The 26,467-nt window shown below is 33.9% G+C and overlaps 2 protein-coding genes across 3 annotated transcripts; one reads left to right on the top strand and one right to left on the bottom strand.

The window, feature by feature from the left end:
* Positions 1-1,847: 1,847 nt before the first annotated feature.
* On the bottom strand, positions 1,848-25,990 carry LOC130613914 (centrosomal protein of 89 kDa-like). Of its 2 annotated transcripts, none has more exons than XM_057435271.1 (19): positions 25,829-25,990; positions 21,280-21,621; positions 16,288-17,293; positions 15,708-15,784; positions 15,349-15,541; positions 14,138-14,277; positions 13,284-13,364; positions 12,211-12,255; positions 11,824-11,864; positions 11,608-11,723; positions 11,023-11,203; positions 10,721-10,784; positions 10,461-10,503; positions 7,911-7,971; positions 7,151-7,250; positions 4,009-4,140; positions 3,454-3,500; positions 2,880-3,002; positions 1,848-2,193 (listed from the first exon to the last, which is right to left on the bottom strand). In XM_057435271.1, the coding sequence occupies exons 2-19, from the start codon at positions 21,391-21,393 to the stop codon at positions 2,133-2,135; spliced, it is 2,625 nt and encodes an 874-aa protein (XP_057291254.1). In that variant the 5' UTR covers positions 21,394-21,621; positions 25,829-25,990; the 3' UTR covers positions 1,848-2,132. The 2 variants fall into 2 exon arrangements, with proteins under 2 accessions (XP_057291254.1, XP_057291255.1); XM_057435272.1 differs by having other exon boundaries at positions 25,843-25,990.
* On the top strand, positions 5,223-7,126 carry LOC130613918 (ankyrin-3-like). The gene has a single exon (XM_057435280.1). The coding sequence runs from the start codon at positions 5,582-5,584 to the stop codon at positions 6,686-6,688; it is 1,107 nt and encodes a 368-aa protein (XP_057291263.1). The 5' UTR covers positions 5,223-5,581; the 3' UTR covers positions 6,689-7,126.
* Positions 25,991-26,467: the final 477 nt, after the last annotated feature.

The following is a 26,467-nucleotide window of genomic DNA, read 5'->3' as shown; positions in this document are numbered from 1 at the left end:
ACAAACCCCAAAATTTGCGAAATTCATTAATTCAGTTAATTCTGCCTACATTCACTTTTAAAAGGTTTGGTGGAAACACCTTTATTTACTAGTTAGTTAAACAAGTGTTTTGAACACTTGTCTTATCTTTTTAAAAAAGAAAAAAGAAAAAAAAGTAAAAATAGTTACCAAGATGAGATTCGAACACACGACGACTCCCGTGTCGGTGCTCAGAGAGGCAAAAATTTCCATTCTTGTAGGACACATTTGCGTTTTAATACAAGCTCACGAGCTTGTAACAAACTAAATTATTAGTTATATATTTTTTGAGTTTTTTGAGCACAAGAGTTCTAATTCGGCTTTTTCTTCACCGTCGTAAATTAAGAAGCTCAGATAAATAAGGGGTCCGGGACCAGAGCAATAATTTTTTTAATCATTTATGCCCACTCAGGGGGCATCTGAATCATTGTAGTAATATACCCATGCGGTGAACGTTAAAAATCGAAATTTTCATCAAAACGGTTAAGCTTGTGTGTTTATTTTATTTGTAAAAACTCTGTACGCCCTGAGGCGGTAGATAACTCTGTACGCCCACAAAACTACATTTGATAAATAAATTAGGGTGAAATCCAACCTCGTCCCCAGGGGATATTGTATCTCTTCTAACAACGGAAAGCTCCGTTGTTACTTGTGTTGACTTTCGATGAGATCATCAAGGTGACAATGGGTTGTCGCCTTTAGCAAATCTTCTCACTCCAGGATTCCAGCCTGAAATGAACGTAAAGGGCACAGCTAACACTTTTTCGGGGTCCAAGTATTGTACCATGTCCACAATACTGTTTGATGGAAGAGTTGTGTACGGACCATTAGGGATCAATAACAGGAAATTATCCAGCTGATTTTTGAAGCAACTTGTAGTACATTGAGTAATTTGTCTGATCTCTTTCGGCATTTGGTTAAATAAACGAGATCCATTGGTTCGAAAGCTGATGAATTTCAGGGATTAGCTTTGGGGGCTTTTGTAGTTTTCGATTCTATAAAACAGGAACGCCCTTTTCTGTTAGATGATTTTACAATTATGGGCACAGAAAGGTTGGGAACTAGATTTTCAAGGATTTTCCATACATATATAATACAGTATCGTTCTCTTCTGGGTTGGAGAGAGTACAAGTGGAAGTGACTTAGAGCATTGGTATATGATAGTCCATATGCTTCTTGGATTATTTTAATGTAGTTACGCTGTAAGTCTCCTAATTGAAGGACTTCGCCTTTTTTCGTTGGTGACCATAACTGTGAGCAATAGTCCACTATAGGGATAACTAAGGATTTCCAAAGAGTAAGCATTGGCTGGGCTTCTCTGATGAGGAAGGTCCGTAATATCCATCCAATTGGCTTTTTGACAGTTTCAGTGAGTGCCAGGATGTGTGCAAAAGGTGCGAGTATTGCTCATTATAACACCAGGGTCTTTAACAAGCAACTTTGATAAAATTGGCAAACCTGATTGATTTAGGTATTGATAATCTGTGCGAAGTTCCATTTTACTATATTGAATAAGCTTAAACTTGGAGTTATTGAATGACATGTTATTCTGCTTAGCCCATTGATAAACTATATTTAAATCTATCTGTAGATTTTGAGAATATAAGCAGGTTCTGATTCGACCACCAATCCGTGTATCATCCGCAAAGCTTTGTAGGAATGATTCGTCCAGCCATCCAGATATAAAAAAAACTGGGAACGAGGTTGGGTGAAATTCTTTTTCAGATTCCATCGTTACCTTTCTGCCTCAAAGTTCTTTTATAAGAAAATAATACAAAATAGTGAGAAGGGGAATGAAAGTAAGCCAAATTTAAGAAATACAAAAACTATGAATTCTGCTCATATACTTCGTAAAAAATATCAATTAAAATTTTATACAAGTTAAAAAATTCATATATATTTATATATGTATATATCTATATACATGCGGTGTACAACATTTTACCAAAAACATTTTAAGTGAAGCTCGGGGTAAATTTTGCGAAATATTATTTGTAAAAAAGGTAAACTCGATAGAGTTTAGTGACGGGAACGTTTCGCGCTGTGACGTAGATATCTTAATTTATGAATCAAGAAATTGTAGCTTAGCAGACAGATAAATCTTCACTTTTATACTATTTTATTCTTCCAATATTTAAACTGTTGCACATTTCATTCATCTGCAGTTCTGTGGAACTAAAACGAAAACAAATCGCAATAAATTTACAGAAACAAAAGTTACTATCAATAACATGTGTGGTCTACTGTGATTGCAGAAACTTTCACAGACAGAAACTTTCAGAATTTTAACCAAATTTTCCATGAGCACCGATAAGCGAAGGCTCTGTCCGCAAAAGTTTTTGCACTTGAAGTAGATTGTAAGTACATTTAGAAATATTTGTAATAGTAATTCTCACAAATTCGGGGCAAACTTAGCGTAATAAGTTACGAAAACCCGGGTTTCGCCAATAAGTTAAAAAAAACTCGTTTTTCGCCAATAAATTACGAAAACCCTACTTTCGCTACTAAATTACGAAAACCCTACTTTCGCCAATAAGTTACAAAAAAACTCGTCTTTCGCCAATAAGTTGACAATCAGTGAGATTTTAACAGCGGTGTGGCTGTTAGTGCGCAAGTAATCTGCAATTTCATCAAACACAAGTTTTGTTCTCCTCCGCCTTGCTGCCGTAAACGTATTTATTATTTTCCGCCCCCTTTCTTTCCGTAGTGTTGCCGCCGCAACAGTAGTTTTAACGATTTCGCAAGTGAGAAGCCATAAGAAGAAGTGCTGATCCAGAAGAGAACCTGCTTTTTTAAATCGATACTCAGTGCTTTTAAATCGAAAATAAGTCAAGTCAGAATTATCACCTAAGAAAACTTACGCTTTGTTGCTTTGAACCCGATCAATCCATTTTTCTTTTTGTCGTACGATATTTTTTAGCTTATCTAACTCATCCTCATATTCGATCTTTAAACGTTCCATTTCTTTTCCTTGGTCACGTAACCTTATAAAACAAGAAACGTCCTGATTAAAATACCACACACGTCATTTTTGTGGGAATCTGGTTTTCTAACTATTTTAGAAAAATGCTGATTGTTGAAAAAGTCAAACCATTGAGGCAGAAGGGAGACAAAAACTGATTTTAGTTCTTTTGATGAACGTGTGGATATGTGCGGCAAAAGTTCTTTAAGGTCGGCAGATTGTTTCCAATATCGATAAAATGAGTGACTATGCCTGACAGAGAGTAAACTTTTGATACTAGATTTAGGTTTTAACATTTCAGTTTAAAATTTCCTAACTTCCACAATTTTAAAAAGAAGACGAAACATGGACGCTTTTTACCTCGCTATTTTTTAAAAAATATTGTTAAAATTATCTATTCAAATAGCCGACCACAACGAAACACGAATCCAGTAATTTGTCAAAAGCAGTTTGTTTAAGAAGAATTGACTTACTGTTTCTTCATATCATTCACTTTTATTTTACTTCTGTTTTTTAGTTCCTAAATTTAAAAAAAAATATATACAATAATAACATAAATCTGCTAAGACCAGGAATTATTCGAATTAGCACCCCCCCCCCCCTTTTAAGTAAGCACCGCCCTCTGAGGCATATGGTGACTGTTCACACTTTTCAGCAGGATCTTATACGTTTTCTTATTATTTGCCAGCACCAAACAAACAAGTTTCCGCGGAAAAATTCAAAAAATAAATAAATGGAGTTTATAAGAATACACATGGGGTCCAAATATCGAGTTTTCAAATAAGCGACAAACGATTTTCTGATAAGCATAACATTTTAGGCATAGTAAGGCTCATTTGTAAAAAGATATAGGACACCCAAGAAGAAGAAGAAAAAGAAGAAGAAGAAGAAAAACAAAATGTTAGACATGGAAAAGAAGTTTAATTAAATGTTCTTAGTGAAAGAAAACAAAATTAAAAAATAAAAAAGAGGAAACCACTGATAATTGTAAATAAAAGGCAAAAGATGAAAATCACCGGTAAACGAACCTGGATTTGTTGTTTTAACTGAATACATTTGCGATCGTCTGTCGTAGCTTTGTCCAGCGCCTCATCTGTTTTTTCTTTTTGACTTTCAACTAATCGAGCCAATTGGGCTTTCTCTGATGAATTCTTTTCTGCCTAGTAAGAAAATTGATCATTGCTTGAATACAAAATTATGATTTTCACAGTTTTTACAGTAGCATGATTACGTGTGCCTGAAAGTTCGAAATACTTATAGACCTTACGAGAGTTTAGAGGAGAGAAGGGCGTGGTCGCTGAAAGAGAAAGAACTTCCTAACCTTAATTTCACTTCTAAATCAGATTTGGTAGAAATAGAAAGTATTTAATTTTTTTCATTATTTTTTTGAGTTGCAGTAATAACCTTAATTTTTTGCGCAGATAAAATTTCAAAGTCTCGCAAATTTTAGCTAATTTCATCAAAATCAAATCTACATAAAAATTTTGACTAACGCTTCGCTTTTTTATCTTTTAAATTTGCGTTCCACCTGGATTTTAATTTTTTTACCACGTTCCATAGAAGTAAAACTTCTAAATGGTAAAATTAAATTCACGCCTAATGAGTTGAACAAGAAAAAATATATTGAGGCGTATTCGTATTCGCAAGTTCTAAGTCCTTCACAAACGCTGCACAAAACACGTGAAATTCAAGCTAACATGTAATATATAAATTTTGTTATTACAACAAACTTCAATTACAACGACAACACGGTCAACGATCCACTTACAGAGGCTTACACGACGATTACAACGGCGATATCTAATCCGTTAGGCAGCTAAAAATTGTACAGGTAAAATTGCACAGGTAAAATTGTTATGCATCAATCCCGTTAGCACTTGACATGCAAGTAGAAAATATGTCAAGTTTATCGCGCCGTCTGGTTGTTCCTAACAAAGAGCAGGACACTGTAATTGTTTGAACGTGTCAAATTGTAAAATAAACTTTGAACTGTAATGTTTTGTGAAAGAAAAGTTCAAATTTATTTGTTGTGGAAAATCAGTTATTGCGATGAGCATAGTAAGAATTCATTCTTAAAAATTATGATAAGTGTTACTATGCGCGTGATCACAACAAAATCACATTAGCTTGGCATTTAGTTGTAGCTGTTGCTAGTAGTTAAATTTGATCCCACGAGCAACCTTATCGACCTCCGCCACAATGTTTTAAAACAGTATGAAATAATGATGCATGGTCTTGAGGGAATGCTGTTATCTTTTTGTTTATTACAGAATAACGTTCGATTGACATCTCAACAACAATATTTTGTTGTTGTTGTTGGTGGTGGTTTATAAAGTGATTTAAAGTCGTGGAAATTTTTATTTGAAGTTTCAATTTTGAAACTCAATCATCAAACAACTATCAATTTATCAACTAAGGTGGAGAGTGATGAGATGGAGAGTAATTGATCAGTCATGAAGAATGCATGGTTAAAAAAGCATTTACATCTTAATTAGTTATTCCCATAGGATCAAACGAACATTTATAACCACGACAAGAAAAAAAGGAAAAATGAAAACAAATAAGACTCACTGGCAAGAATTTACTTGTTAACTTTTGAGGATGTTACGGAAGCGACTTGGTAAGCAAATGAAATTGCTTTCAGTACTGAAAGCCATCGACCAAAATGACATCGATAAAGTTCGACAAAACGTGGTAAAAATGAACAATCTAAATCAGCACATCTCCATAGCTTACGGTGCAGATACTACCTTGCTATGTCGAGCAGCAAGGAACGGTTATGTAGACATCGTCAGACTGTTAGTTAATCAAAGAGCTGATGTGAATGTGTCGGATGGAGAAAATATTTTTCCATTAGAGATCGCTACAGAACTAAATCATGTAGCCGTTACGAAAGAGCTCCTCAGTAGAGGCGCAAATAAGAAGTTCTCGAAAGCAACGTGTATACACCTCGCAGCTGCGAACGGTCATATTGAAATTATTAAAATTCTTCAACAATATACCGATAACATCGATATACAGGACGAGAGGGGTGATACTGCTCTTCACCGTTGTGTTCAATATGGTCATCACGAGGTAGCAAAAGCATTACTTGACCAAGGTATTAACGCTAATATTCAAAACTACGATGGAAACACAGCACTCCATCTAAGTTGCTTTAGAAGACAAGTGAGTACAGTTAATAGTTTAAAATGTGCAAAAGTTCTACTTGATTATGGCGCACAAATTGACTTGCGCAACTACGATGGAAACACACCCGAGGAAGCCGCGTACGATAAAAGTCTCTATAATCTTATAACCGGGCAGAGAAGAGGACCTGACAGATCTATTTCGATTTCAAAATCCCTCTCATCTCCGACAAAAAACCCACAAAACAGTGCAGTTGAGCTAAATCAAATTTCTGTGGAACAGTCAGGAGGAGAGCGTAAAGAGACACCTAAAGTTAAATTAATCAAACTAGAAGGTGAAATCGAAACTTGTCGAAATAAGATCGCGTACCTAAAAAGCGATATTGCGACACAAGAAGAACATATAGAAAAACAGAAAAAACGTCTAAAAAGAAAAGAGAAAGCGTTAAGAGAAAAGATAAAACAACGAGATATACTAAAAGAAAAAATCTTCCAATCAGAAAACGATACTGGCTTGGTGTTATCTATGACACGATGTTTCCAACGACCAGTGAGTTACTTGCTTTCCTGCTTTACTTAGACACATCTAAGAGGGGTTTTCGTTGGAGAGATACCTAGCTATCAGTGGCCACACAGACTAAGCTGTCAAAAAGAAAAATTTCATTTCAAGCACTTCCCGCTTGATGCAAATTCAAATCTGCTGTTTCAAATTTTTACACAAAATTAGGCTAGTATGTGACGAGACATATATTTGTATACTGCTGTAAATATTGGAGTTATCGTCCTTGTGTGTGGGGAGATTTTGTATAATTTATACTTGTATAATTAACTTTTAAATTATCTCGTTCATATAAAAAAATCCAATCCAAAAGAAAATCCAACATATCAAAAAAGTCTCATCCTCTATATTGGCTTAACAATAAAAAACATGGTTAGCGCTGGAGACCACGGGAGGGGTTGGGGAGAGGTTTAATTAATTAACAAAAAGAGTGTCTAATTTAAATAATCGATGCATGACGATCTATATCACTCAATCACGTACCACTTTTAAAACTCTTGATAAAGTTTTTTTCGCTGATATTTCTCTTCCATTTGCAGTCTCCAGTTGATGTAAACAACGCAACAAACGTTTCTCGCAGCGCCTATAAACAAACAAGTTTTTTAAAAAAGGAACATCGTTGATGGCCTACTAATTAAGTGTGCGTTTGAACGAAACGAGACATGGGATCAGAATTGAAATGATAGTTCTTCTGCGCGAGAGGATTTTTTCAGAAATCTCCACCCAACCTCCCTCCCCCCCTTATTACTTGTGCTCTACATGGTATCATAGTTTATTGCTAGCTAAGCAGTTGTTCAACCTGTATGGCTTCCTTAGTTCCAATGGAAGATTTAAAACACACTGAGACATATGTTGCGGAAACCCCCTTAAAAACAAAATAAAAAAGTTGCTTTTAACTATGAATGGTTAATGAATTCTTATTAAGCCTTAAAAGTCATGCCAAATGATGGGTAATTAGAGAAAAGTCACCTGTAAAATTTGTTTCTCGAAAACCTTCCTCACATAATTTTACTTTGAGAAGCTTAAATAGGTGTGTCTATGCCAGAAACGAAATTGTTTCGTATTTGGTAATAAGATAAGCTTTTTAAATTTTTAAGAATATCAAGGACATTCCACGTCATTATTGCAGGACAAGTCATTTTTACAGGACAAAGCGAAAAAAAATTAAGGATATTCTTAAGACAAATACTTTGGACATCATTTTAGAACACTTGCTTGGAGAAGAAAGGATCAACAAATTTACCTGTAGTTTTTCTTTGTCATATCTATCTCCAGTTGGAGTCTTGAATTATCTGCTGTTAAATCTAAAGTATTACCAAATGTAAAAATGAATTTACAACGATGGCCACATGACCATAGCAGCAACAACAATCAAAATGACAGCGGAAACAACAAAACAATCAGTGACAACAACAACAACAAAACCATCGTTGACGACAACAACAAAACCGTGTTCTTATGCAATCTAAAAGCGCTACATACATGACGTCAAAGAATGATGAAAAACAATAGTAATTCGATTCACTTAAAAGTAACGAAATAACAAGTCAAATAGTCTTGCTCTACAGAAAGTTTCTATTATATAGGACTAGTCGATAAAACCCACGGAAAAATCCACTTAGGCAAAAGGTCAATAAAAAGTTTTAGATGTTATGCTGACGTCAGCGGTGCAGTGCAGATAAAAAAATTCGCGAAATTTGTTTATTTTTCGTCCGTAATGTGTAGAGGTTGATACGCTGATCAAAATAATGTACAGGATCATATGTTCTCGACGAACGCCTAAGGAGATAACGCGGATTAGGAATTTTGCTGACGTTAGCAAAGGTCCGTCAAAACCTTAAAAAATCTTTTTCAGAAATTTCTACATCTGTTCCCTTCATCGTATAGATCTTGAAACGATGATCAAGAAAATGTATAGGATCGTGTACTTTTGACAAACAGAGATTGCAGAGATATTAGGGTTTGAAGATTTTTTGATGACGTCATCAACCCGTCCATTCCGAAACGGATTTGGGGACCCAGGTTTGGAAAACTTACCCAAATCGGTCCCAGGTGGTCCCTAGTTACCCACGCGGTGAAAAAACATTGACGTCACCACCTCGTTTCCAAGTTATTTGGCCTCAAAGTTTTAAGTGCACTGTAATGGCTTCATTAATTTACTATAGGATATTGACGTTAAAGTAGTGTTATTGACGTTGCGCCGTAACGTCATAAAATTTAACATTTCAGACATACTTTTTTCGGCGACTTCAAAGAAAATTTCGGCGACATCAAAGGAAAATAACGATATCCACTATGACCGTCACCTACACTTCGTATTATTAGATAAGACTAGTCGATAAAGCCCGTGGAAAAATCCACTTAGACAGGATAACAGTAAAAAAGAACCGTTATTTAAATTTTGATGACGTCAGCAAGGATCTGTTAAAAGACAAAATATTTTTCCTGGAAATTTGTTTTCACGTTGCCTCTATTGTGTACAGCGTAAACTGCTGATCAAGAACACGTATATCATCATGTGGTTTTGATAAGCAATTAATGAGATAAAAGGGTTTAAAATGTTTGCTGACGGCAGCAATGGCCCGTCAAAACCCCCAAATTTTTCTTTAGAAATTTGTATACCTGTTGCCTTCATCGTATAGATCTTGAAACGATGATCAAAAGATTGTATAGAATCGTGTACTTATGACAAACGGTTGCAGAGATATTAGGGTTTAAAGATTTTTTGATGACGTCATCAACCCGTCCATTCCGAAACGGATTTTCGCACCCAGGTTTGAAAAACTTATCCAAATTGGTCCCAGGTGGTCCTTGTTACCCACGCGGTGAAAAAACATTGACGTCACCACCTCGTTTCCAAGTTATTTGGTCTCAAAGTTTTAAGTGCACTGTGATGGCTTCATTAATTTAATATAGGAAATTGACGTCAACATTATTTAAACATCAAAGTTTAGTAATTTACAAAACAATTTTATAGGTAATGTTTTTTAAAGAAAAATGTGAAGAATATAATCCACTTTGCAAAAGTGACAGACAGACACACGGAACTGGCGTATTATTATATAGACTAGTCGATAAGGCCCGTGGAAAAATCCACTTAGGCAGGATAACAGAGAAGAACAACCGTCATTTAAATTTTGCTGACATCAGCAGATACCTGTGAAAACACAAACATTTTTTTCAGAAATATGTATACCTGTTGCCTTCATCGTATAGATCTTAAAAAAGCTGGTCAAGAAAATGTATAGGATTGTGTACTTTTGACAAACAGATGCAGAGATATTAGGGTTTAAAGGTTTTTTGATGACCCGTCCATTCCGAAACGGATTTTGTGACCCAGGTTTGGAAAACTTACCCAAATTGGTCTCAGGTAGTCCCTAGTTACACACGCAGGAGATGACGTCAGTTAATTCCACCCGTTTCCAAGTTATTTAGCCTTAAATTTAAAAGTGCAATGTAATGGCTTCACTAATCTTAATATACTTTCCTTTGACGTCAGTATTGCTTTAACGTTAAATTTTGCTAATTTACAGAAGAAATTTATAGGCGATGTTTTATAAACTTTATCAAAGAAATTTTATCCACTTTGCAAAAGTCACAGACAGACAGACAGACAGACAGACAGACAGACAGACAGACAGACAGACAGACAGACAGACAGACAGACAGACAGACAGACAGACAGACAGACAGACAGACAGACAGACAGACAGACAGACAGACAGACAGACAGACAGACAGACAGAACTGGCGTATTATTATATAGATAAAAGCGTCAATTGATTTCGCTCACCAGTAACTTGTATTGCCAAGCGATCTCTTTCTCCACTCAGTACCTATGAAATAATAATAATAAACAGCATTGGGTGAGATAAACATTGCAGACACAAACAAATGTGCAACAAACCTATTCCAGACTACTTTTGAAAAATATGATCCATTGTACTGGCGTGAGAAATATGAAGAAAAAAACATAACAAAAACATACCTCACGTTCAAGTGATGTTGGAACAGAATTAAGTTAGTGTTTTCGTTGTAAATACTTCCACGTACCTGAAGTTGTGATTGTAGGTTGTTTATCTCTGTTTGTAATTTGTTTGACTTCTGATTGTGAGACCTGTCCATAAAAGAAAACAATACTGTATGTTGGAACATATGATCTTTTTCATCGGACGTATTGGGAGCAAAGAAAGCGGTCTTCACCGCGTGTGTTAATTTTTACAAATCAACTGACAAAAAAATTATACAGAAACGAAACCTGATGCCTAAAAATGTCTTTTTACTAAAGAATTTATTTTTTCTATTTAGTCAGGTTTCTGCCATATAACAAGTTCGCACTGTAAACAACAGGATACCTCTGTATTCTTTCTACTTCTTCATCATGTTCCACTGAGTCTACTTGTGTTGTCATGTTTTCTATCAGTTTGTTGTATTTCGATTTGAGTTGAGATAATTCTAAGTGTGCTTCAGAAAGCATGAAGTCCAAGCTTTTCTTTTCTTGCATATACTGTGTGGACTTCTCAGATAATTTATTGACTAAAACAAAATCAAATTTAACTGACTGTCTGTTTCACACACTGTTTCTTATTGTGCAAGTATGCGTCAAGGTTTCTGTCAAAATATTTTTAACAATGTCAACGTTTTCAAGGTTTCCATTGTTTTTAGGTGTTTTTCTAGCTTCTTTTATATTAATTTTTGCAATATTATAAGATCCAGTAGTAAACACAGATACAAGAAAATACCTAGGTATACAATAAGACAATGTTAAAACAACAAAAAATGCAGTACTAAACATTTAAAACTATAGAAAGTTAATTATTGAAATAAGTGCAAACACAACATCTCACTACGACGTGATGTGTCATAACTTGACAGAAATATTTTCTGTATGATAATTGTTTGTCAGAGTTAGGGAGAGATAAGAAAACATAAAGAAATACCTTCATGCTGATACTGTGATGTCAAATCATCGATCGTGTTTTTGTAAAGAATTTTTTGGTCCACTAGTAATTGGTTTTCTTGCAGCACTAAGCGGGATTGCTCCTTCAGTTGATGCCTACAGATAGCATACATAATCAAAAACAACCAAAAAATGTAAACAAGTAAAAAACAAACAAACAGTTTTTTTTTTGATATTATGAATCATATCCGCATACCATTCTCCATATGACACTGAATGCTCGTTTCCTTCTGGAATCTATAGAAAAATAGACCTCATTAAGTTAAATAGTGAAAATTATTTCTCAAAACGAGTAGTTTCTCAAATACCGTTTTTACCCCAATGAACACCCAGGGCGCTAATTTACTTTTGAGATTTAAAAGTATACTCATTTGAGGGGCTAGATATTTTAAAGAGACGCGCTCGACTTGTTATAATTATTGGAAAGACATGAATTCAAAAAATAAAAAATTAAATAAATATAAAACTTAGAAATTTTAGAAAGAATTTTAGAAAGTTTGTCTTGAAACTCTTGCAAGAACTCGAAGCAGAATATTTTAAGTCAGTGTAACGAGTTCACACATAGAACAATAACACAACATACCTTCTCCATTAGACTTGCATTCTTCTCTAGCATTGATAACTTTTGCTATAATGTTTAAAAAACTATAACCAACAGCCGATATATTTAACAGAGAGAACGCCTAAAATTTAGCTGAGGTTTGACGTGCTGTTTATTTGATGGAGTTAAGGCAAAAATTGTTCTTAAAACGTTGAAACGCGTGAAATAATTGCCAAATTTTTCAAAAGTTATACACAGCTTCAACTATTGGGAAAATACATGCTAATCATTGAACATTTAGTTGCGGTAATGTTCTTATGGTGTTCCCACTTTTGAACATTTAGTTGAAGTAATGTTCTTATGGTGTTCCCACTTTTGAACATTTAGTTGCAGTAATGTTCTTATGGTGTTCCCACTTTTTAGTTATATGTCATAAGCTACTTTCTACTTAAAGAAACCTTGTAATTTTTCTGGTAAAATGGCAGAAAATAATTGTATTTATGAATGCGAATTTGTCAGCACTTTAACAAACAATTTCACACACTTTAACAAACAATTTCAGAGGATTTATCTTAAATTAAAACCAACAGTAAAAGCTGTTGTCTGGGACAAAAAACTATACTCATGACGTTATTGAATAATGTGATGTAAACCACATGATGTATGACATTAACTTGCCCTTGAAACTGACATCTTCTCCCGTATGGTGAACTAGGGCACAGTTGAGACCAAAAATTGGTCGCATAGCCCATAGGTAGATAACAACAACAAAAAATCAAAAAAGGTTTTGTATGATATTATGTTTAGTGTTTGAAGCTTTAAAATAAAATTTAAAAAAAAACTACCATATCACTAGGGTGTGAATCAGGTCAGCATTTTATGGGAATAAAATGTCTTCTTAACTAATGAGGTCCTTATTAAAATGTTTAGTCAAATTTGTCAAACTTATTTTTTAACCAAAAAATGATCTTTTATATGGCCTTATTAGATTTCCCTAACAAGGTTATGCAATTACTCAATACACCGTCATATGACATATATTAAATTATATAAAACTGAAATACACACAACAAAACCGAATGTTAACAACAACAAAAACAGGATTGTAGAAGTACCTCATATAACTGAATTAGTTGAGTCTTTTCTTTTAGTTGTTCATCGTATGATTGTAATAACTGTGGCAGATCACCACCCACCTGTGTATAACACAACAGTATAACTACAAAAATCGTATGATTGTAATAACTGTGGCAGATCACCACCCACCTGTGTATAACACAACAGTATAACTACAAAAATCGTATGATTGTAATAACTGTGGCAGATCACCACCCACCTGTGTATTACACAACAGTATAACTACAAAAATCGTATGATTGTAATAACTGTGGCAGATCACCACCCACCTGTGTATTACACAACAGTATAACTACAAAAATATAAATCTCTTCTTTTGTTAAGTTTGTACAGGCTGCAACATGGTGTGCAAGGTGCACAATATCAAGTTTACTACCTAATATTAATCTTAAGAATACATGCGCATAATTATTCAACCGACAAGCTTTGAGGAATATCCTGCCATCCTGTACAATTTTCTACATTACTCAAAATTTTCCAGAATCTATCAATCACCAAAGAAAATTCCAACTTAAAGTTTTTAAATAAAAGATGTTACAAAACAACAGTAGCATAAAACAAACAAGGAGATGGTGAAGTGGTATTCAGCTTGTAATTATAATGTTTGAGGTTCGATTCCTCACCTCGGCGCACTTGAAATATAGTGTTGTCAGCCCATTTGAGGCAAGCGAGTTAGAGCAATGCTTTAAGCATCTCTAGCGGTAATGTAACATAGTTACAGATGGATGGGAGAAAGAGCCAGCCATTAGGATGGAATCCCAAGGACTTAAGAACTTCCCGTTACTTACTTACAGTTTGCCTCACATAGATAGATGTGATTCTTACAACTTACAGTATGATTAGTCTTTAAGGGTTCTTTTGGTCTTTTCAGTTCATTGGTCAAACGATGAACCAGTGCATTTAAGGACCTGTTTTGTTCTTTGATGTGATTTAATTGTGCAATTAAAATCGGTTGCTCATTTGCCAATGGATCTAAAATATAATAAAATATATTTGTAAGTAAGTAAGCTTGTTAAAATTGAAGATAGAATGAACCCTAACTAATCTGTATTACAATGTGAACATTCAACAAATCCTGCCACATTGCTACAAATATTTCTAATTCAGTCATTTTAGGTTTAACAGAGAGAAAAAAATTAAAAAGGCATGTTTCTATCTTCTTTTTTGTCATACCTGTGTGTCTGGTCGACACTACATTTTTTTGGCGAAGTTAAGAAAAAATTTTGATATGAATTATTTTAAAAAACAATTTTTTTTTATTTCATGTAAAATTTCCCTCCCGGAAAAATAAATTCATTTCATGAAAGTTTTTTAGAAATTTTTCTTTTTTTAAAAATCTTCACTGGTTTTTACAAATTATGACATGTTACTTTTTTTAACAATTTTAATAATTCAGGTTTAGATATAAAAGATTTTAATATGTCATCTCCTATTTTCACTTTCCAAGCTAAGTTCCATCGAATTTTCATGTCCTTTTTTTCTTCCTTGGTATGTCTTATCTTTGTTTGTCCCTAATTTCCTTTCTTTTTGTGCCCCCATTTTTAGGATTTACCCCATTTTTAGGATTTTTAAGACTTCTTTTAAGTATTTATTTTATAATGCAGTTACTTTTTTGTTATTATTTAGTATGAAGAACCATGTAACGTGGATATCCAAATAAATGAATATTATTATTGTTTAGTGTTTTTTTTATGGAAAACTCTTGTGCTTTTTTTAAAAGCTGACTAGGTAGCAGAAATATTTTTTTGCAATTGACCAACTTTAGTGTGTTTTAGAAACAAAACTTTCACAAAAAAACATGGTTACTTCACAACAAAACAAAGCATTGACATCTAGAGAGTCTCAACATATTTCAAGTCTTTCTGGATATTTATTTCAAAAATAAATAAAGAAATATGCAAAGTAGATTGATGTTGACATGTGCTTTTCTAGTCACAAAAATGCATAATTTGCCAACTGTAATGTTGTAAAGTGACAAATTTGATCAATTAAAAAAATGTACTATAACATAGAGATATTTCTGCTCCAGTTCTACATTCATACCTCTGTTTGAAATCTTCTGTTTTAATAAATCATTTTCTTTCATTAACGAATCATTTAAATCATGTAGATTTTTATTTTCCAAATCAAATGATTTAAGTTGACTTTCCATTGAACCAAATTTTTCATCATCTGTCAACTTCGTATTGATGGTTTTGTGTATATCCCGCAAAGCTGATTGTCGATTTTGTAAGAACTAAAGTTAAAGGTGTTGGTTATTTTAAGAAAGCAGTTTTCTCACCATAAAAATCTGTAACAAAGAGCTACAGAAAGCTTATCTTACAGCATTTATCATGGAAATTAGAATGTTGGTCATGCACTAATGATATTTTCAGCAGGTAAATAAAACAGAATACCCATACTTCGTTATTACTTGCAGACATACCAACCAACACTTGTATATTGTGTTGAATCACTGTTCTTTGTGCATCTGTCACATCTAAATAAAAAATAAATAATTACTAACAATCAAATTTATGTTACCTGAACTATCCAATTATATACCTTAACAATTCAGTCCATAAAATATTTTTTACCTAATCTTTTGCAACCGAGAAATCAGTGTTTTTAAGCATTCATTCTGACTCCAGTCACATTAAGAAATTGGACACACTGTTCAAAATAAATCCTTCATCATATTCTATTTACATACATATGTGTGTGTACACTAGATGTGCAAAAATACATTCTATTTACATTTGAAAAGAACCTATTGTCAAAATGATATCCACAAGTTTCTTTGTCGCCTTGATCAACTTAAATTGTTAACTAGGTTGATTAGTCTATATACAAGCTTAAGTAAAGTAATTAAAGAACTAATTTAAGTTATCCATACTAAACAATTCAATCTCAAAAATATTTAAAACACATGAAGGATGATACAAATCTGATAAAATATGAAAATCACAACAGCAGCAAAAACAGAGAAGCAAAGAAAGTTACCTGCATTGTATAGGCTATTCAAAGCTCCTATGCTTTTACTAAGTTGCTGACCCAAATGGCTTCTCAGTTGCAATTCATTGCTATCAGCATGCAGCTCTTGAAGTGGTGTTAAAATTTTTAAATTTTTGGAATTAATTTTACTTTTTGTTACTAGATTATGGTTTGAGCTATTCCCTGAGCTTTTATGAGGTGACATGTGAAGATAATTATGTGGCGTTTCGGATTCACCACTCATATTGCCTTTATTACCGATTACATCTTCAACTCGGAGATAATCCAGTTTAACTGGTGTTGTACTCATAGGGCGTTTTTCCTGATTATAAAATGTTGAACTCATTTCTTTGTTTTTCATGATTCTAGGTGTAACTTCTTTTGTGGGGTTATCATTCAATTTAAAATTTGCTTCAAAAGACTGCTGTATTTTATTAGAGTGAATGTTTTTGGATTGGATCCCACCAGGCATATTTTGGTTTAGTTGCTCCGGTAAAACATGTTTTTTCGAATAAGTAGTTGTTTCTTCATCGGGTAACATAGCCTTTGAAAAGTCATCCTCTCCTACGTTAACATCAATCGTTTCATTTGACAAATACAATAGTTGCAGGTCACTGCATTTTTCTGGCGATTTCACTGATAATGTTAACATCTGACCTTCTGATACTTCATCATTTGTATTATCAATATTTCTAACATTTCTTTCATTTTTTGGAAGATATCCACTATGCTCACAGCTGTAACTCAGTTCTTGCTCCTTCTCAGTATATTGCTTGTCTGTCCACCCTTCAGGGTATTTCTCTGTAATGGGAAACCTTTCCTCTAATAAAGATGGCGTTATTGAAAAAGGTATTCTGTTTTTTTCTTTAACTGGTACAGTTGCACCACTTGTATTTTCAATTTCTCCACGAATCTGATTCTGTGGAGAATTTAGGCCTTCTTTAACAATAGTATACTTATTCTCACTAATGTGCTCATCATCATCATCTTTATCTAGATCACCATTTTCAGAGCGCTACAAAATAAACAGAAAAATCCATCACACATACAAATAGTAGCTAGTAAAAAAATGAACATTATTAAGAACAGTAAAATAATGTGTTGGGATGACAATTTATTTACACCATTCTTAAATAAGTCAGTATTTTGCATTTCTTCCAATCTGATCTAGACTTTATTAGATCCTAAGTTAAATTCCTCTGCATCAAGCCTGTCATTATTATGTCCAGACAATAGTCTTCCTGGAAATACCCCTAGGTTTTGTCAGGGGAAATTTAAAGTCTGTACACTTTGTTACCAATTTACCCTCCTCCATTTTCCATAGTGCCCCAACTAACTAGGGCTACACATCAATCTAACCATTCTCATTTTTGTTCCTTTCTTAATGGTCACTTCTGTCCCACTACCACACACATAACACTTCTTATACAAGCCTTATAAAACCTACCTTTCACCTCCAATCCTCTTGCAAGACTCTAGTGCTAGTTAAAAATTCCACTATCCTGCTTGTTGTAAACTCTCTTTATTATCTAACATAATAACCTAAGTAACATAATTCTCAATTATCTCTAATGAGCCCAACTTTTCATTGTTTGTAATCTCATCTTTGCAATGCTTCACATAGAAACTGATTGTTAGCTGTTAACCTTCCTTCAATACCACTGAACTTCTTGTTCAGTGGTATTGGAGGAAGTCTGGCAAAAAATGAGTTACCTTCAACCCCTTCTCCGAAAATAAGGCCACTTTCTAACTATACATTGTCATAATTTGTACTAATCATGGCATTATACCCTGTCTTTCTTTTCTATTCTAGTCATTTTGTCTGCTTCTTACACTTTTAACAATTCTTTCCCTAATGTACATTCATCACTAAGTGAACAGTTAATCCTGACACAACTTCTAGCATTGTTGTACATAGACTGTACCAATTTACCTAGCCACTCCTCTACATCCTAATTCATGTCTATCAAAAACTCCAAGGCCAAAAGATGAGAATAGTGTGACAATTTTTTACTTTGCTTTTTTAGTCTTTTTTACAAAAAAGTAGATAAGTTTGGGTAGCATTGTCGTGCAGTGTTAAAAATTTTAGGAGGACATAAACCTCAATGGTACTAACAACTCCAGTAGTTTGAACTTTATGATTAGGTGTTACTTTGTGGGTTACAGCTGTTTTTAATCCTGAACTTTGATGTAACACACAGAAAGGACAAAATGTTAAATTAACATAAAAGACAGTGGGTTGTGATGTTTACTGCTTATTATTTCAACTTACATAATTAGGTGTGTACTTTTCTGATTTTTTGTTTTAGTGGGTTGCATTCTGGGCATAAGAAACATACTTGATTATTAGTGTTAACCCACATTATTCAGGAGTAAGCAATGTTGCATAAAAATAAGAATTATTACAATGTATATACAAGCTAATAATAGTTATTATAAACACAATTTCTCCCCACTAGAATTAGGTGTATTCATGTGGGTTACAGGAACAAAGAATCACAAAACTCAAAGAAAATGCTATTTGCAAATGTTTTTTATAATTATAACACTAAACATTTAAAACACTAAAAAAAAAAAATTTTGGGTGTGATATTGTGGGTTACAGTGCTTTTATGTAAGCTTTTTTAATCAAATATTAATGAACTATTTTACACAATGAAACTAACAATCTATCTAGATATTTCCAGGACTCTTTATAAAACTTGGAACTAATAATAACTGAGCAAAAACTACATTGTGGGTTACAATTAAAAGAATCAGTTTTGATAAAATGTTTAATAAAACCATGTTAAGGTAAATATTTTTCTTTTGTTATTGTAACCCACAATTTTGACTTCCAAACTGAAAAAGCTGTACTTTTTTGAAGAAACAAATTATATACATCTTAATAGTACTATACTAAACTACCATTATCAATCAAAATGCAGATAATTTGATTAATCTCAACAGTTTTTAAATAGCCATATAACCCATAAAACTGCAGCAAAAAACATTAAAACAGACACTCCTCTATCGCATAAGCAAAGTGAAGGTTTTCTCAGGCTTATAAACATAAAAGTATTACAAGTCACATCTTCTTGGCACCTGTTTTTAGAATGTAATCCACAATAACACGCCTAAATATCTTGTGTAACCCACAAAACCTAACATAATACAAAAATTTTTCCTTTGTCTAACAATTAGAAAAAAATGAGGCTTGTATCTAATGTATAGTTTTCCAGATATCAGAATTTAAAAACAGTTGCAGTGTAACCCACGTGGCATTGTAACCCACAATTTGAAACCTGAGTAAAAGTCTTATACAAATAGAACTGGTAACCCGCAATATTTCCTTCCTTTTCCAAATTAAGCACAAATTATCTAGAATTTTTAGGAGCATAAAATTTTTACTGTAACCCACATAATCACACTTCAGCATCATTTTGTTTGGATGTCCTTAAAAATGTTACAAAACCCATGTTAATTTTTGACTGGCATCAAAATAGAGATTCTTTCTCACTCTAAATATCCAAAGTGCCACACTCTAGAACAAAACCAAATTACATCCTATATCAATTCTCTCTTTAAGCAACCTAGCAATCACTTCTTCATAAAATCTCATTGATTACTTGATCAATCAACTCTTTATAGTACCTCTCTGAAAGGCATCACTCTTGTTGACAATCGTTTATTGCACTTCTTAATCTAATTAACAAGACTTAATCTGCCAGCTTTGCCAATCTTTACTTTCCTAATACCTCTGCTATTAATTCTGTTGTAATCTGCATAACTGGCCCCTCTACGACATCATTGTCAGGAAAACTAGCCCATCATCATCATCATTCTCGGCTTAACGTCCATTTTCCATGCTATTATGGGTTGGACAGGGTATATTAATGACCCTCTTTTAATCTGATCTAGACTGTGTTAGATCTAAACTCAACTTCCTCTGTATCAAGTCTGTCCTTATAACCTCCAGCCAAGTCTTATTCGGTCTGCCTCTGGGCTTTGCCCCAGGAACTATCAAGTCTCTACACTTTCTTACCCAATTATCCCCTTTCATTCTTTCCAAGTGCCCCAGCCAATTCAATCTTCTTATCTGGATAACATCTTTAATTTTACCGATACTTAACCTGCTTCTTAGCTCATCTGAACTCTTTCTGTCTCTCAGACTGGCGTTACACATCCACCTAACCATTATCATATCATTCCTTTCTAAACGGTCAAGATCTTCCTGCTTCACTGCCCATGTCTCACTACCGTACGACATAACACTTCTTACACAGGCCTCATACAACCTACCTTTTAACTCAATTGACAAGACTCTGCTAGCCAACAAGGAAGTAACTCTCTGAACTTTTTCCAAGCAGAACCTATCCTGCAAGTAACACTTCTTCCAATACCCCCTTCACTACACAACATATCACCTAAGTAACAGAAGTTCTCAACTATCTCTAACGAGCCACTGTTGTACATCATTAAAACTGGAAACACTTTATTTTCTATAATCTAACCTTTGCAACCTTCTAATTTCAATTAAACGCTGTGTTAACCAGTTATTAAACAACTCTTCCCAGCTAACGTTTACACTTCTCACCAACAACATCATGTTTAGTCTTCTTTAATTATCTCTTCTGGTGACTTTGCATTATAAAACTCTTTACACAGCACAGTACTTGGCTTCTAAGTAAATATTTTTACTAGCACCTGAATCCCACTCTTTCCAAAATTTCCCTATTATTCCATTATCAGGCCTGGCTGGCCTACAATGATCTAAAGACACACCAACTACGCCATTGTTTTATAGAGTAGAGTAATTAGAAATTAAATAAAAATAAAGTAAAAAAGCTGCAAACTAATATGTTTAACATTATGAGCTAGACCTAACAGGTCATTAGCATTTTTTCCATTGAAGATAATTACACATTGCTTGTACATAAATTTCTTGCCACACATGGCAAAAAATTTATTAGTTTTCACGTTAAATAATTCAAAATAAAAAATAAAATTCTAAATAAATACCTTGGTCTCAGGCTTGCTTTTGTTCACTGTTGCATACAACACACTTTCTTCAAACTCATATGCAATTTCTTCTGTTGCGTCGCTTGGTAGTGCAATTGGTGGTCGAGACATCATTCTTTTACGGGTTTCAGATCTTCCATGAGGTTTTGTATTTTTTGTATCCTTCTTAATCTTACCTCTTGTTGGAGATGTATCACCAACTATAGCTTGTCCAACTTTAGTAAATGAGGCTATTGCATGAGCTAGAGGTGAAGGCGACCTACTTGTATTGATTTGTTGAGATGATTGTGGCAAAACATTGGCAATAGCAGCAGTAGGTAACAAGGTAGGACTTATGCGTGACTGAAAATAAAGTTTAGATAGCCAAATATAAAAAAATATGCTTTGTACAAAATTGTTTTGACACTCTTATTTACGCCTTCTATATTTGGAAGTTTATTCATCATCATTTTATAGCTTAAAATATAAATGGAACTGGTGGACATGTGGGTACCATTCCTGAAAGTCTAAAACCATGATATATTTGCCATGATAAGCAGTTTTTGACTTGCTTGCATATGATTGTTTTACTTATTGCAAAATTGTTGTTGTCATCATTGACAACTAATTTCTTGTAACGAGATAAAATTTTATCTAAGCAAACTGTGGCGATGTTTGGTGAAGTCACAAGCACAGTGCTGGACAATGAACAGATTTTTAAATATAGATGGCCTAATAGGAATATTTAATATTTAAAAGTCAAAAAATTAAATGATTTCCCTTTTCTTAAAAAACTTAAAAACATAAACCATAAAACTACATGATTAGTTTTATGCAAAATTAACTATTGACCTGTGTGATATGACTAACTTTGCGCTGTTAACAAAATATTTATTTATTTATTTTATAACACCTTTTTATTGCATGTGTAAGATCATGCCATGTGATCAGGGTCAAGAAAAACAGCAAAAAGGTCAGGGAGAGGGGGTGATACAGCTATAACAACAACAAATATATATATATATATATATATATAACCTGAACTATGTTTCCGAAAGCAACTCTTGTAATAATTGAAACGAAGGCGAAACTTGGTACTTGCGCTACCTACATATTGTATATCGCAGGTTTTGCATTCTACCAAGCAAACAACCATTTCGGAGTTACAGTTAAGGTCCGCCTTCCTTATATCAAATTTCTTGGACTTGTTTTTGTCACCAAAAGAAGAAGTAGTGTTTATGTAGTTACATACATCGCAGCGTTTAGCACCACATTTTTTGCACCCGTTGGCTTTCTCCCTGATCTCAGGTAACTTTGCCCGGACAAGAAAGTCTTGCAAACTTTCCTCCTTTTTAAACCCCACAATAGGTACATTGGGAAAAACTTTGCGATGTTCTTCATTTGGTGTCAAAAGCAAGTGTATTTTAGATAACGTTCGCCTAATATTCATAAATGCTGGGTGGTAAGTAATGTTAAAGGTGAATTTATTATCATTATTCCTAGTTTTGATAGTATTCAGCAAGTCATCTCGTCTGAATTTTCGAGCCCTAAGTACTTGCTTTCTCACCATCTTACTGTGACCTCTATCCTGCAACCACGATTCCAGCTCATTACACCACTTATCAAAAAACTCTCCCTCTGAACAAATCCTATTAAACCGAAGTGCCTGACTATATGTTATACCTCTGATGGAATGAGGAACGTGACAAGATGAAGCCTGCAGATACTGTTGAGTATCAGTAGGTTTCATATATAGGTCGGTAATAAGGTGGTTGTCTTTGCGAATAACCTTTACATCTAAAAAATTAACACTATCTCTAGAAAATGAATGGGTAAACTTAATGGTGGGATGGCAACTATTTAAAAGTTCAAGGAACTTAATCAATTTTTTCTCTCCATGCTGCCACAAAATAAAAATATCATCAATATATCTCCACCAAACAAGAGGCTTGAGCATTGAGGATTCCAAAAACTGCTCCTCCAAATCACCCATAAAAATATTGGCATATGAAGGGGCCATTTTTGTACCAATTGCCGTACCTATTGTTGTGTTCAAACACATTATTCTGGAGAACGCACTCCGCAAGATCCATCAGGGTTTTTGTGGAGACGCTGTTATCCTCCCTAACATCTAACACCCTACGTAAGGCTGTCAACCCATCCTGATGAGGGATATTAGGGTCTACAACATTGACCGTGCAGAGTAAAACATCATCCGGTAGAGTAGGAAGGTTTCTCAATTTTCTTAAAAAGTCATTCGTATCTTTAATGAATGAGTTAACCTGTTTTGCAATTGGTTGCAGATAATAATCTACAAACGACGAAATGTTTTCTGTAAAGTAACCACAGTTAGAAATAACAGGTCAGCCTGGAACATTTTGCAGGCGCTTATGAACTTTAGGTAACAAATAAAACCTTCCTATTCTCGGATTTTCAACAAAAAAGTATTTCATCGTTTCGTTACTAACATCACCTCTTAATTTAACTTTACTGAGATGTGACTTGATAATATTTACAAGAGGACTGACAACATCTCCTTGCACCTCTTCGTACACCTTCTTATCATTAAGTTGACTGTCAGTTTCCCGAAGGTAGTCTAGCCTGTCCCACACTACGACTGCTGAGCCTTTGTCGGCCTTCTTGATAATTATCGAAGTATCATCTCTTAAAGTATACAAAGCCTGACGCTCATCTCTCGTCAAATTTGAATATCTTAATTGTGTGTCTAGGGCTGAAATCTCCTCTTCTAATCTGCTAAGGTACATTTCAATAGCTAAATCCCTTCCTTTAGGATCAAACCTCGATTTCGGCCAGAAAGGGTTAATTGCACCACTTTCTTCATTGCGAAAATGCCACATAAGCCTAAGTCTTCTACCAAAAACCTCGAGTTCCTCTTTAAGAACCGCCTTATTAACATTAGTTGGCGTTGGAACAAATTTATGACCCTTAGACAATAAGGAAATTTCAGCCCTAGACAATTCTCTGGATGATAAATTTACAACGTTTGGACTAACAAACTTACCATGGTATCTACCGTTAATCCAATGCGCCTTAGTGCACATGTCATCAATTTTTGGCAAATCAATTTCCTCCGACCTTGCAATATTATCTTTACCACAATGTGAGCTAATCCTATCACTAGTAAAGCGATCACTAGTAAAGTGATTTTTTTCGCTAAAAATTTCCATTTTATTATAACTCAAGTAAGTGATTTTCATTATTAATATATCTAATCCCTAAAATGATAGGGGGTAGATATATAACTAAATAAAAAGTTAGATATCGCATCAGGTTCTTATTGAGAAAGAAATTTTGAAATCAATCAATAACATCAGGGTAAGAATTAGAAAAGTAAAGTCGGTAAACCACCATCTAGATTTAGCCTGGGAACACTGTAGATCAATTACCAATGGCTTGTTTATTGGTAGCTACTTATTTTCTGACGAGAATTTGTATTTTTTTGTGACCTGTGAGCTTTACTTTTTCTTGTGGTATTATTTTTTATGTTGGAGACAAGTGGGGGACGTTTAAACTCCTGAACCCCAAACACAAGAAATGAGTGTCTCAGCTTTCTTGTCTCCCATAGCCAAAATAATATTGCAAAAATGAAATAAGTTTATTTTTATAGCATGCTGTAAGAAAATATTCAAAATGTAATTATTGTTTTAGAGGTTCTTAACCAGTTTTTGTGAACATTAAAACCCAAGTTAAATACAGTAAACTGATTAAAATTGTTTTAACAAAAAATATAATTGTTTCAAACGTGAGTTTTCTGCCTTTTACACTTTCGAACTATCTGTTCTATTCTAATTTTATTTTTTTCTTTGTGCACGCAACTTTACTCATAAGAAGTTAATAATATGAATTGAACTATTTGCCGATATTAAAACTGAAAACTGAAAACATTTTAACTATATAGTTTTGTCTAAACAACGGCCTTATGATAAATTAACATGTAAAAATTTTACACAATCATTTATAATGAGCTGAACTTGATAAATAAAGTTTTAATAACAATTTCTTATAACAAAAACAGCTTTTCAACGTATTTTCAGTCGAAACTTCATTAAATATGTATGTATTATTGTTTTCTCCCCCCATCTCAATGCAAAAAATATGGTTGGCTATATATAATAAAAAGGAAAAAGTTACACAAGATTTGGTAACACTGAAATAGTTATAGATCCTACCTAGACAACCTACCTAGGCTTAGGATATTGTGTTAGCCTGTGGTGCTTCCAGTCAGAAGAACAGAGAAAGATGGCAAGAAATGTAAATAATATATCATTTTTCACTTGTTATAATGTGTATATATTGCCCACCTCACTGGAGGCTTTGCATAAATATATGTGATAAATGAAAAACGCGTGTTGGTTTTATCAACAAAGGTGAAATCGCGTAAATTAGACATTCAAGTAATATGTAATATGACTGGGTTGCTGGCTAGCTAGAGCCATCCAGCAAACTAATTTCCAAACAATTTGTTCCAACAAACAAAAACTTATTTCAGGCTTATTTACGTTTAATTCACCAATAAAACTGAGATAGAATAAATAAAATGTTATCTTACATATGGTTTTGTACCTTTCTTCTGTTTTTGAGGAGTTCGTTCAGAAGTGTTTGTTATTTTCGTTGATGATGGACTTTTTTGTTTACTTTCAATCTCTGCCGCCAGTTTGAAGTGGTCTGGGGCGAAAAAACAAACTCAGTCCTTTGTCTTAGCCTCCAAGGCAACTAACAGAACGCGAGCCCCTTGTATGAGCTAAAAAAACATTGGGGAAAAAGTATTTTTAGTAAACTACGGGGGAATTTAAGTAGCAGATAATTCAATTACATATCGACCTAAAGTTTCACTTGTCTTGCTGACGCTAGTAATCTTGCCTAAGCGACTCAACGTGGGTCTCCACTGCACTTGCTGGGTTGGTGTTTAAACCTATGCGTGTTTGGGATTCATGCAACATTATTATTGTTCCAAAAGACATTTGAATGTCAAACGGCCCTTTGGATTAGGATGTAATTTTTTATCTTTTTAGCGCAGTTATTGTTTATAGTTTCAAGAACATGTATAAACTTTTTTAAACCAAAAATTTCATCGTTGCTATATATATATCTTAATAATAGAAATCATTCTGACATTGTGCCAGCTATAGAAATGGAGAGTCATTTGTAGGTGACTTTCTGCATAGGTCCGGTTCTTATGGACATAGAC

The sequence above is a fragment of the Hydractinia symbiolongicarpus genome, chromosome 11 (genome assembly GCF_029227915.1).
Source record: "Hydractinia symbiolongicarpus strain clone_291-10 chromosome 11, HSymV2.1, whole genome shotgun sequence".
Lineage (NCBI taxonomy): Eukaryota > Metazoa > Cnidaria > Hydrozoa > Anthoathecata > Hydractiniidae > Hydractinia > Hydractinia symbiolongicarpus.
This window is presented reverse-complemented; position numbering and strand designations above follow the sequence as displayed.